Below are 13,574 nucleotides of genomic sequence, written 5' to 3' on the forward strand. Positions count from 1 at the left end.
GTACTCTATCCTCGTGCCCCTCAGTCTCATAGAGTGTACTCTATCCATCCCTGGGTCTGACAGAGTTTGAGAGTTCATTACTACAGATAAATGCGATAATTTCTAACTGCACAAAAACATTTATAAAACATAAATAAGTAATCTACACAAAAATATTTGCCAGTAACATAAAAGATAAAGTTGGTCTATCTTTTACTATTAGATAGCCTTAAAAAATATTTTCCAAGATGTTCCCAGCCTACTTCTCATAAAAGGAAAAAAGTTATCAGAAGAATGAATAGAATAATCATTCCCTCGTGCTTTTTATTGGTAAGCGGACCTAACCCATATAATCGGCTTCTTCAGAATAGCTATGTTTTTAAAAACCCCTCTTACCTGCATTCATTATCCTAATTTGAAAAACTGGGAGTAAACATAGTTAAGTATAATAACAAACAAAAAGGGAAAAGAACCTCTCTGTGAAGTAACTCAGAATTTTTTCATCACTTTAACATGAATTTTTAGCAGTTTATTAGTGACTTTCCTTTATACTGGATGCCCAGTAGGTGCTGGATAGGTTCTGGGATACAAAGATCAGTAGATATGACCCCCACCCTTGAAGAAACCTACCCTCCAAAGAACCCTTTACAGTCTTCCTTAAAGACACTTCCAACATGCTGTTTTCCATTTCAAGTTCTAAGAGTAAAAAACACAGAAAGAAGAAAGCAAGACCCCACAGACTACAAGCTATGAAATGTGGCAGACAAGTGAGGTAATGGGACACTGTTCACTCTTCTGAATTAGCAGGCAGGCATGCAAAGATCTGAGACATTTAAGGAACTCCAAGCAGTGGTACCTTCAGAAGTAACATTTTAACATTTGTTCAAGTCTGAAAGGCAAAAGGGCACACAAGCTAAATTCCCATCACCTAATTTTTGAAATGTGTTCTTTTGAAGCATTACAACAAGAATGTGAAGACATCTTAACGACTGAGCTACCCGGGTGCCCCAAGACATCTAAGAGAAAATTCTAACCAATCCCACAAGTTCACGTAGGCTCTCCTGGGATATTTTAAAAATGACAGGTAACGAAAATGAAGAGTCATTCAATGTCTACCCTTACAATGGCTCCTATTTACTGGAGTTTACAAGGACTCTGAAACTTTCTACACAGTATGTCATTTAATCCTCGGGGTGACACTTCAAGACCAATATCGTCATTCCCAACTCTACAGATAAGGAAACAGAGGTATGGAGAAGTAACTAATTCTATGATATACAAGTAAGATGCAAGGAAGTCCTAAACTAGGTAATCTCGCTCCAAAACCCCCAAGATCTTACCCATATGCCTTACAGCCCTTCAGTCATGCCAAAGAGCAGGACGCACTAAATGCAGATTAAAATCCGTATGAAACTTGGATCCCCTGGCTGGCTCAGTGATAGAGCATGTGACTCTTGATCTCAAGGTCCTGAGTTCAAGCCCCACACTGGGTGTGGAGCCTACTTAAAAAATTAAAAAAAAAAAAAAAAGTAGTATGGAATTTAATCGAAATGTAAAAGGCAAGGCATACCCAGAGGAACTGCTCTGTAGGCCTGTCTCAATATGGCCCCTCGGGCCTGCTGTGAGAGTTAACTACCTATCACCCCAAAGGAAAGCAATAACTAAAGCTTGAGCTACCACAGAGCTTACTTTAAATGCATGGAACAATGGGCTGGTTTTATCCACAACTTGCATCTGAACAATATATACATTCCCATTAACATTCATCAGACCCCATGAAAGCAAGCCTAGTATACGCAGGCAGTAAAATGGAGGCCAGACCTTCTTCTACAGATTTCCATGAGCAGGATAATCACATCATAGCCCACGATTTATTGTGACATCTCCTTAGAACAAAAATAATCAGCAAAGCTGCATCCATTACTAGATAATGGTGATGACAAAGGCTCTTCCAATGGATACGTATTAGCGTTATCCCCACCTCAGGAAAGAAGAGGGAGGCTGAGAGGTTAAGCATTAGCTAGCGGACAGCCAGGGATCATACTATATAGCACTGACTTTGAAAACATCATCTTTACAACTTCTAACAGATCAAATCACTAGAACTTTACACGGAGAAAAAGGCCAACGTCTGACAACGTAATATTGAGTGAGGTTTTATCTGTCTTAATTATGCAAATGCAAGAACAGCAATAAACCATCAAGATAACTGGCAAGGGCAGAAGGAGAAGGACAGAAAGCAGCAGACACACTGGGTACCTCCCTTGACAGGGACTTTACACCTCCCGGGAAGCAACATAATTTGACACTGATGTAACCCAGTCTCATGACATGACTCAGTCCCAGCGTGATGACAGCTGCAAGTACCACCACAGACCTTCCTCCCATCCCTTCCAGAAACTGGACTTTGCTCCAGGCCCACTAGTACTTACCAGCCCTTGTGGGGACCACGCTACTGGTCAACTTCTAGTTGCTCAGCAACAAGCTTGGGTCTGAAAGAGGCCTCTTAGGTCCACCCTGAGAATGCCTGCTTGCAAGTAACAGCTGCACATGTCTATGTGTGACAGAAAAGCCAAATCGTCACGTTCAAAATAAACCTCTCAAACATTTCAGCGATCAGGTATACTCCAAAACACTGAGACCCAATATTACACACATACACCAGGCAAAAGACTGCTTTGTCCTGAAGCTACCATTTAAGAGCCATAAGATGAACCGGCAAATTAATGGAGTACTTTCAAAGTTTTCCTAGAAACTCAGACCCTCCCTGCTTAGTCCTCACTGGAGGACTGTGGAGGAACTCTCCCCAAATACAGTTCTGGAGCAATCAGAAAGATAGGATACTGGAGCTAGCCTGGGCAATTCTAAAGGATTTTCAAGGGAGCCCCAACTCTTCAGGATAACATCTCAGATTAGCAATCAGTGACAAACTGCCCTCCTCCTCCACTGCAAAAGAAGTGAATTTTCAAGGCAGTTTCTCAAAATTCTAGTCTTGTAAAAAGAAAAAAATATTTCAACTTAAAACACATTCTACAAATATACTCAACAATGTAACGAATGCTTGCGAAGATGCAGAGGAAGGGAAGTCACTCACATATAAACCACCCAAATATTTCTGATGGAACACTTGTTTGCAGATGTCAGCCAAGGTAAGAGTTCAATCAGCCTTAGCAGACAAGCCTCATTCCCCACAGGTCTCCTTCCTTGGTTTTAAGCCAGTAAAACAAGCATTTCTTATTTATATGCAGAGTCTGCCTTAAAGGAGTAGACCATATAGAAGCTTCGCTTGTGAAACTATAGTCTACCTCAGGTTGTAAATCCTCGCTCTAACACCATTCCTGTCATTTCTCCACAAAGCCAGAGACATGCGTTCCTCAGGACCTGTCATAAAATTCTAAGCAAGAATGACAGGGCAGTGTTTTAATGTGCCAAACAAGTCCAAATGAGAGAAGTACCAAATGAGGGAATTTAAAAAAAAAAAAAAAAAGTAACGTTTAAGTCCCTGTGGCAGTCTGGGTGCTGAATCACACAAAGAGGGGCAGGGGTGGGGGACAGACGAGGAGATTCAGCAACATGGAACCACTCTCCATGGCGTCATTCACAGAGTCCCTGAGCAGAGCGTGGTGTTCAACGATACAGTCTCCACGCTCAATGGGGCAGGAGGAAAATCCAACACAGAGCTGAAGGCGGCTTGCAGAGAATAAGGAGGGGAGGGGAAAGTGCCCCACTGTCATGGCAGCCAAGCCACAGCCCGGTCGGAGCAGGGGTCTCCTCGAGCTCCCCTCCTACCACACGCTCTACTGTCATTTCTAGGTCTCAACCCACTCACTGCAAGTGAGCAGAGTAAACCACATCTGCAAAAGACGTCCATTTCTTGTGGGCAAAACGCATCAGCATTACATTTCTTTAAATAGTATTCTTTATTAAAATAATGGTGCTTCCCAAGCATTTTACTTTAATCTTTTTCTTCTGTCACCATGACATCCACCTATTTTCTTCAGGCTCACAGTCTGTATATAAGTCTTAAAACACAAATTTACACACACACACACACACAAATGAAAATTGCAGTTTTAGGGGTGCCTGGGTTGCTCAATTGGTTAAGGGTCTGCCTTTGGCTCAGGTCATGATCCTGGAGTCCTAGGATTGAGTCCCATGTTGGGCCCCATGCTCAGCGGGGCAGGCTGAAATGGGGGGTCGTCCGCTTCTTCCTCTCCCACTCCCCCTCCATTTCTCGCTAATAAAATAAAATCTTTTTTAAAAAATTGCAAGTTTTAATATTGGAATATGAAGTAATATGAAAGTACCTTAGATTCTCAACATGTTTCTCTCAAGGAAACTGACGAGCTTCAATTATCCAACATTGTGGGAAATGAAAGTCCTTCTAAGGAGACTTGAGAGACCATGAGAAAAGTGCTGAACTACACATCTTAAAGCTCCCAGCACAATGGTAGAATTTAAAAGCAAAATCGTCACACCTGATGGGATGCCAGGGTCCGTTCAGGGATCTAGTCAGCAATCATTAAGAGGCTGTGGGGCTGGTGAGCAGGTTGAGGATACTGTGTCGCAACTAGGTTCCCAGTCTAATTCAAGAGCCCCAGACTAGTGCGCACAGATAACCAGACTGTTGCGGACAATGCCACCTCCACCTGCTCCTCCAGGAACGCGGAGGTCGGGATGGAATGGACTGGTCTAGGAGGGCTCCTGGAGAGACAGATCCGGAGCCCTAAAGGAAGTGTACTATTTGTTTTGGCTGAAGGATTTTATAGGGAACAGAGAAATGGCCCAGATAAAAAGATGGCATGTGTGGACAGGAAGGAAGACTGCGTTGCCAGCCCCTCGGCCCAAACAAGGATATGAAAATAATGGGACAGACCTGCAGCTGCCCTCTATTAATTCCTGAATTTAAGCAAAGTCAAGAATTCATATTGATTGCTAAGATCTCTTTTTTCCCCCCCTAACAATTGGCTCTTTATACTTTCATCTGGCCCAGGAAAGAAAAATCTTTTGTCTAGGGTGCCATAGGTACAGTGCTGCCTCCAAGTGAGAATAAACGATGACCTCTTGGGGCCCTTTCAAGACCTATGATTCATGTTTCATGGAAAATATTGAGAAATGTTCCATTAGAAATGAATCTGCTTTCACAGCATACTGTAGGTTTCCTGTGTTTTTCTTCCTTCATTATCACCAAAGACATTCTCATGAAAACAAAATCTTGTTTTTCCCCCCAGAGTAACCATATTCTTTATATTGATTTGCTCCGAATTTCCAAACTGCCTTTTCATGGCATCACAGTGAGCTTCTGCTGTCTTTTCAGTGACATCATGAATGTCCTATAGACAAATTCGACTACGAGTAAAGAGGGTTGACTTCAAGTAGTATAATTTCAAAGTTTCCAGGAAGGCCTGGCAATCAACTTGGTTCCCTACCCCAATCCCCGCCCTCCACCGCAGCAGCAATCCCTAACCTGCTGAAATATCAGTGCTGAAATAGCCAAGTTATTAAACCTCCAGTTTCAAATAGTGCTATAAGTGATGGTTATGACTTCAAAATTTCCAGAAAGGCCACTTCCAACCACCACTCCTACACACACACACACACACACACACACACACACACACACACAAAACCACCACCTCCCCGCCTGCTGGCTGGGGTTGAAAGAGCACAACTAGAGCTTCATTCTCCTCACTTTAATCTCCACTAGAACGCAAATGCTTCTTTCCCAAGTTCCCATTACAATATGATCCAATTTCAGATGGTTTCCTGATAGGTTTTTAAAAGGTAAGCAAGAAGACTGCCCCCCCCTCGCATTACCAGTCCTCTCCCACTAGACGCTTCCTCTTAAGCAGCTGGAGTCGCAAGCCCCACCAAGAAGCTCAGCCCACCCCAACTCTGGGCCCGTTCCTAATTCAGGACAGAAATAACTTAAGGAATTCTAAATCAGTACTCCTGTGTCATACTGTGTTCTATTAGTTCTGGTAATAGTACATCTGTCTTATCCCGAAGACCCAGTCTCTGAAAACCATCTCTACTTGATCTTGGCTATCTGAGTACTAATCCTGGTATCCTGCTCAGAATCCTGTTATTCCAGGAACAGGAACCCACCTCGCTCCTGTCACATGCCCAAAGGGAATGGAGTCCTACTACAGGAGTTCCCGGATGTAAAGCCACAGAGCAAGACAATAAAGAGTTCATGTTCTCGAGTCAGACGTACCAGGGATAGAAACTCAACTCTGCCTCTTCTAACTATGGGAATTTAGGTGTATAAATTAACTTCCAGAGGCCTCAGCCTCATGTTTATCTATCATACTCATTAACAGAGAATATAACATAAGAGCTAAATCGGGGCAACAACAGGGATGTTAATGAAGTGAAAGAGTAATAACATTACAATTTGTGTTGGAATTTACAAATACATTGCCTATTGCCACATTCTATGATGATATTCTCCACCCACCTGGAGTGAAGCATTCACTAACTTACACAGGAACTCAAAAGAAGGCTTGGGGGCTGGGGGGAAGCCACCACTCAGTGACTGCCTATTATGCAATGGTGACAGTCAATGGGTCTGGACTCCAGGTTGCTTCCAGCTCCCGCAATTCATTCTGTTGTTCCAAGGCTTCCCAAGCCCTAGCAAACTAATTAGCTCCCTGTCCTGGTCCCTTGCACCCAATCCTGTCATTTCAATTAATTGGGCCAGGTACCACCACGCCCCAAATGGAGATAACCATAGTCTATGGGTGTTCAGAAGAGAACAAAGAATAGGAAGACTAAGGAAGCCCAAGATAAACAGCTCCCCAATTGTGCTTTAGTCAAAGGCATTTCTGAAATCACTGGATGGGGTGTTAATGTCACTTATCTCAAAGTATCATCATGAAAAAATACAAAGCTTCCATTGTGAATAGAGTGAAATATTTCCAACATTTCCTGGAGAATACACCAATTACTGACATGAACACACACACGCACACAAAGTGGGGGAGAGACTAACCTGATGAACACACGTGAGCACACGCACACACGCACCCATGCACGCGTAACAAAAGCAGGTGGCATAGAAGAGTGGATTTCATATATGTAGATCTACTCAGCAATCCATTGCTTTTATGGTTTCAATAGAAAGTATTACACACACTCAGTTGTAGAGGAACACAGTCCACCGGCCAGTTAATTCATGGGGCTCCCATGTTCCCATGATCAGAAGCTCAAATTCATTCTTACTGAATTGAAAATACCAGGTTTATTCTATGTAGGTGAAATGACTTTTTATCTAATTTTTCTAGCATGATCCTTTTTCGAAGTGGATTTTGAGGTTTTATTTGTTGATAATACCTCTTTATTACAGAACTACAAGTAGGTAAAAGATTTTATATCCCATACTATCTTAAAATATTTATTTCCTCCTTTCTTTTACCTTAAGTTTCTTTGTATGACTCATCACCAAAGACTAGATTCGGTTTTTAAATGGCTTAGAAAACCAAAGATCAATCTCAGGAACATAATGGTCAGAGAAATGCAAAAATCATTAGTAAAATGTAAAAAACATTAATAAAATGGTTAAGTCATTTTGGATTATCTATCTGCAATTAAAACTGGCTGGGCCTGAATCTTTGAAAACACTCTCATTTCTCCAGAAGTAGAAGTTTTTTTCCTAGTTTTTGTACCTACAGGAACAAAATTAAGTAACAAAACTACAAAGTGGCATGGTCTGCTATTAAAAAAGCAGTAGAAAAATCACCTTTTTTCATGCAGCTCATTACCAGAAACTAAAACTGAAGGGCATTTCACTTCATTCATTTCTGCATTGGTGAGCAAGTTCAGAAATTAAAGATGAGGGCTCTGATCAGATTCTTGGCCAATCACTAACCTAGTACTGAATTCCATTACATGCCAATTTGCTATTTGCCCTATAATCGCAATCACTGCCAAAAAGAGCTACTGCAAACACCGCCGCCCGACACAGCAGTGTTTTCAGACTAACTATGTATCTGGACTGAGCATCCTGTGGTTCATAGTATCTAAGCCATTTCTCTCCAAAGTGAACTACAATGAGGCGGCACTGGATTATACAAACAGGAAGTAACCGAAATGCCCTAGGAGCTACGCTTAAAGAATTACACCCAAGGAAGTGTCACCTACAGCTGGAACTTACTTAGAAGACAAGATTCTGGACTCTGAGCTGATGCTGTAATGGAGTTAAGACATTTAGAGAACTTCTGAGGGACTATTCCATATATGGAGGGCCATGAATTGTTAGGGACAGGGGATGGACCATGATGGGCAGCTTTTTAAGATGGCCCCCAATGATTTCGGCCTGCTGGTGTTCCCACACTGTGCAAATTCCCTTTCTCAAGTGGATTGGACCTGGTATCACCCCCCTGCCCTCTAGTTGCTACTCGGATGAAGCCAGCTGCCTCACAGAGAAGGCTTAGCAAGGAACTGAGGGAAGCCACCTGCCAATAGCCCACAAAAACCTAAACCCTACCAACAACCCCTCAAGCAAGCCTGGAAACAGACTGACTCTTAGACATACCTTCCAAGGATGGCCGCTCTAGCCCACACCTGGATTTCAGTATCTTGAGAGGCCCAGGGCTGTGGGACAGAGCTAAGCTGGACCTAAATTCCTGACCCACAAAAACTGAGATAATAATGTTGTTGTTTTAAGCCTCTAAATTTTGGAGCAATCTGTTAATCAGTAAAACAAGTAACAGATACTTACTACAGATCTTACCTCAAAAAACATCATCTCGTTGGCCTCACATTATGTATTTGAAAGTTTTAACTAATCTGAAAAAGTTATTGTTCTCAATTGACAATTTGAGGTCCTTCAAAATCTCAACATTTTCCAAATTCCATAATATATTAAAAAATACTGCAAGTCTTCCCAAGTTAAACTCACTCACTTAAAAGTCAACAGAACACTAGAGGTATTTACCTTTGCCCCTTTATTTATCATAGGCCTACATTAGCATCGAGACTCTATTTCACAGAAAGAGTAAAACGTTTTTAAAAATCCAAGATAAGTGATATGGAGACACAAAGAACAACTCTACTCCCTTAAAACAAGAAATAAAAGAGAAACTCCTCTCGTTAGAGGCTTACAAGAATTTCCTTACCTTGAATGCACTGAAGTGTTCCATCCTCTGCTCTTATTGTGAAAGTCTCACCTGGATTAACTTGAACCAGAATGACCTGCAAAATAACACATTAATTTCAATTTAACACTAGAGCATCTTGGGCTTCTCTTCCACAGTTTTATTACCTGAATTTATGCACTAGACAGGATGTGTGCGGCACAGAACCCTGTATCAACACAAAACTTAGGATGGGTCTTAGACCTGGTTCAGAGTTGAGGGGGGTCAGTATACCCACTTGAATATAGCTAAGTGAATTCTCCTGCATTGGTTATGATGTTACATACCTAAAAAGCTCAACTTTTTTTACTCTCACACAATTCCTTTTTTTCTTTCACTAATTTAGAAACGAGAAATCAAGAAGAAACGAGACCAGATACTATGCTTATAAGGGGAAAAAGGCACAGAGAAACGTGGCTCTGGGCAAACACTGCGGCACACATTCTTCCTAAGTGTCCATTACTGATTCGGGTTGTAGGAGTCCACTGTGTAACAAAAGGCAGCAATTTGTAAGAAAAATGTTCAGAAAATAAAGTATCTGTGTAAGTTCTGGAATTAGTAATACACACTATAAAATAAATGAATAATAATATTATAAATAGGTCTCAAACACTCAAATTTTTTAATCTGTTATCTAAATGTCAGTGAACATTAGTATTTATTTTAAAAAGTTTATTTACTTATTTGAGAGAGAGAGAGAGAGCGTGCGCACACCAGAGCACCCAAGAGTGGGAGAGTGGCAGAGGGAGAGACCCTTTAAGCAGACTCCCCTGCTGAAGCGAAGAGCTCCATGGGGGCTCAATCCCACAAGCCCTGAGATCACAACCTGAGCCAAAAACCAAGAGTCAGACACTCAACTGACTGAGCCACCCAGGCGCCCCTAATATTTAATCTAAGTAGGCAACTTTCAAGGCTAGACCATGCAGAGCCATGGCAAAGTATGTTCTTCCAAGAGCCTCAGTTTTAGATCTCATCTAGTTCTTCAGGTAACAACAGGGGAAAAAAAAAAAAATCACTGGATTTACATCTAAATACAAACCAAAGGACATAATCTAAGCTTAAAAACTGAGGTGAAATATCACACCATGGGCAAGGTTGACACTACGAAAATACTGACTGTCCATTTCTGGAAACTGGACAGAGGTCGGTGTCACATTCATCTCAGGGTTCTCCGAGCAAGCCTTGTCCCTCCCTGCGTCGAAACCATCAGGCGTACCGTTCCCTGTCCTTCTTCATCTCTGCCTGCCACCCACCTTACTCCTTCCCTGACGAGTGACTCATGCCTATTCATTCCTGTCAGCCTAAGAAGTGGAATCAGCTTTTCAGGACAGGACAGGCCTCCCACCGTGTGTCGTAACACAGGTGTGTGCGCCCTTGCACACATCTGTACATCTGTACATCTCCTTCCTAGAACTGACAACTCCAGTGAGCTCCGCAATTATTCTAGGGTCTGTCTTTGCTTCTTTAATATTGACTCTGTAAAGACTTAAGGGCTCAAAACTGTACACGGCCTAGAATAAGCGCTTGATAACTATTTCTACTGAATGAATAATCAAAGTTGTAAAAACACAAGGAAAACCAGTGCAAACAATATTTTAACTTAGAAATTAAGCTTTCATAATATTCAATTTAAAAAGTCAAGTTTTTTTTAAAAAGTCAACTTTATTTACTGCATGTACCTAAATTTCTGTTCCGTAAAAATGTTTTGAGATCAGAGCCGTTTCATCTTTAAAATCTAAACCTTTAATATCCATGTATTTTGTTTCTTCTAATAATTCACCACAGGAGACACTGTTAGGATATTAAAATTATTTAAATCAGGAAATGCATTAACTGGAGAAAACAAGATCATTCAGGAAAAAGCAGTCCCAGCTTCTCCCTGGTGCTTCTCATTACCTTGAATTATAACGGTGGTTTCAAGGCAATTTATTTTTCCTGTACAGTAACTGTGTCAATAATCTTTCAGTCTTAAGTATTCAAATTATCACCAATGTAAACACACTGTGCCATTTTAAGAACTCAAAAGGAAATCCCTTCAGATCTCTATAGAGTGATTAAAACATTTCAATTGCTTTCTTGAAACTGAGCTTTTAAAGGCATTCCTAACATGAAAATAGTTTCAATTTAACTTTATTCATACATAAACATAGAACATAACTCAATTATAACAGAATTTTAAAAAACACTCCAATAAAGAAAATTATCCGTGTCTTTTTAAAAGTCCTTAGACCAATTCCAACATTACTGTAATAGAGCAGAAATCAGTTCTTGTGTTGAAACCTCTAGGGGTAAGACGTATAATACAGGCCTGTAGAATTAATTAGTTAGGAAAAATAAAAATCAAAGGACACCATGACTATGCCCCAGATACTCTCTGACAATCCCAAATTCATATACTCTGTCCTCCACCGCTCTCATAATTGTCAGACAATGTGTCCTGAATGGAGGTCCTGAAAGTACAATTCACCAGTATTATGGAAAGTCCCAAGCAAGAAAAGGGATTTCTGAACTGGGGTACACTCCACATTCCGTCACATTACCTGCTCCTCACATGACATGAAAAGTGTCTGTAACGGTTCCTTAGCAGTCCCTGACACCAGGCCACCATTCAAAGCCTCCAAAAGCCATTTATGATAACCTCTCTCTGCTTACAGAGGCCGATTCCTGACCCCCACCCTGCTTCTTCAGGGGGAAAGGGGATAGGTAAAGAGCTTTTATGCATCCTACTAAAATACCTCCCTTCGAATGTTTCGTTCCTGTAATTTTCCCTGCTGCTGGGTTGCTATGGCAACCAGATTATAATCTTCCAAGTTACCTCAGAAACCAGGCAAATCTCCTGCGTCCCAATATCAATATTTCTTAGTAAGAGCAAAAGTCATTATTTGAGCAACCCGCATTCATCCTGGCACCAAATCATTTTAAAAGAAAGCATTTTATTATACTGAGGTCCACTGACCACCTTGTTGTTTTCACTGTCAATAAAGGAGAGATAAAAAATAAAGTTTCGACACACACCAGTCCAGGGATCTCATCCCTGACAACAGACATGAATGAGAGGGCAGAAGTGAGCCTTCCATCACCCAGCCCTGAGGCACATGAGTCACGCCCTGGCAGGCTCCCTGCCCCTTAACCTTTCCTATGACAGCAGCCTGCCCCTCTCTCTCTCTCTTGACCTCTCTGCCCCTACTCTGTCTCCCTCCCTCCTTTCTCTCTCTGGCCACAAGGCAGACATAACTGTTACAAGTTCTCACAAATGCAGAATGTAAAACATCCTATCACTGTCCAAACCTCATCATTTTTTTGTCCACTCACTAAGCATTTCCTGCATTTCCAAAGTCAGTATTAAAACAATTCAAGCCGCATTCTGTATCTCGTCAGAGGAAAAAAGATTTTAACTCCTGATAGATTCTTCTCCTCCAGAGATGCTAAAATAGAATCGTGTTAATCAAATCATAAAAGCGTACTTCAGGCTACACTTGCTTCATCAGGTCAGTTTCACATCTGTTCCAGCTACAGGAACCAAGTAGCCCAAAATAATCAGAGGCAAGTTTGTCAAAAATTAATGACAAGTAAGTACCCATTCTTCCAAAATCTTAATAAAACAAGTAATAGAACTGATATCATTTAACTAAAAGCTTAAACAGCATCGTGAGAAAGCGCCGCCCAACAAGACTACCAAAACAGGCATCAATAGATCTTTCCTTTAAGGTATAAATCCAACACGGTTTCGTACCCAGTAGAGGAGGAAAAGGAAAGCTACTACTTCAATTTAAATTGTGGGTGGCTGATTAACCAGATCAATGATATGGAAGATCATTCCTGGAGGCAAATTCCTACTTTACACCTCAAAAAAATTCCCAGCCCCCTGACCAAACCAGCCACTGCCTATCACAGAAGCTACTGCTAGAGGACAGTACTGACCGACCAAAGATAGAATGTTACATTTGCAGTTTTCCTGTAAGTTAAATCCAATAGCCAGACACTCAAGATACAAACCGTGCCAGGAGAGGGGACCCTGTTCCATTCCGGAAGCTTCTTCCACTTGCCACACTCTGTGAGGCTTGTCTTACTCTGAACTGTGTTATGTATAAATGGATACCTCTCACCTGTAGTCAGCATGTATGATTATCCAACAGGTATCTTTAGGGGGGAAAAATGAACCTAAAAGCTGCAGAAGAGTTCCACCTAAGGAAGGATTCTGTCAATAGGTAGTAACTTCTCTTTGAAGATTTTATTTATTTATTTGAGAGAGACTGAGAGAGAGAGAGAGAGAGAGAGCAAGCACGGGGCGGGGGGGGCGGGAGCAGAGGGAGACGGAGAGGGAGAAGCAGGCTCCCCTATAAACCTGACTCGGGCTTAATCCCACGATGCTGGGATCATGACCTAGAGCCAAAGGAAGACGCTTAATGACTGAGCCACCCAGGTGCCCCAAGAATATCTAATAACTCTTAAAAAGGG

The 13,574-nt window shown here is 41.6% G+C and overlaps 1 protein-coding gene across 1 annotated transcript in view; it reads right to left on the minus strand.

Moving 5' to 3' along the window:
- Nucleotides 1–2,356: 2,356 nt before the first annotated feature.
- LOC116862993 (fibronectin type III domain-containing protein 3B-like) overlaps nucleotides 2,357–13,574 on the minus strand; it is a 28,729-nt gene continuing 17,511 nt past the window's right edge. Inside the window, exons 2-3 of the mRNA XM_032850460.1 lie at nucleotides 9,099–9,174; nucleotides 2,357–2,533 (exon numbers count right to left, since the gene is read on the minus strand). Of these exons, the coding sequence (XP_032706351.1) occupies nucleotides 2,454–2,533; nucleotides 9,099–9,174 (156 nt within the window). The 3' untranslated portion in view covers nucleotides 2,357–2,453. The remainder of the gene's footprint in view (nucleotides 2,534–9,098; nucleotides 9,175–13,574) is intronic.

Source organism: Lontra canadensis, unplaced genomic scaffold, assembly GCF_010015895.1.
Source record: "Lontra canadensis isolate GAN:19392208 unplaced genomic scaffold, GSC_riverotter_1.0 scaffold426, whole genome shotgun sequence".
Taxonomy (NCBI): domain Eukaryota; kingdom Metazoa; phylum Chordata; class Mammalia; order Carnivora; family Mustelidae; genus Lontra; species Lontra canadensis.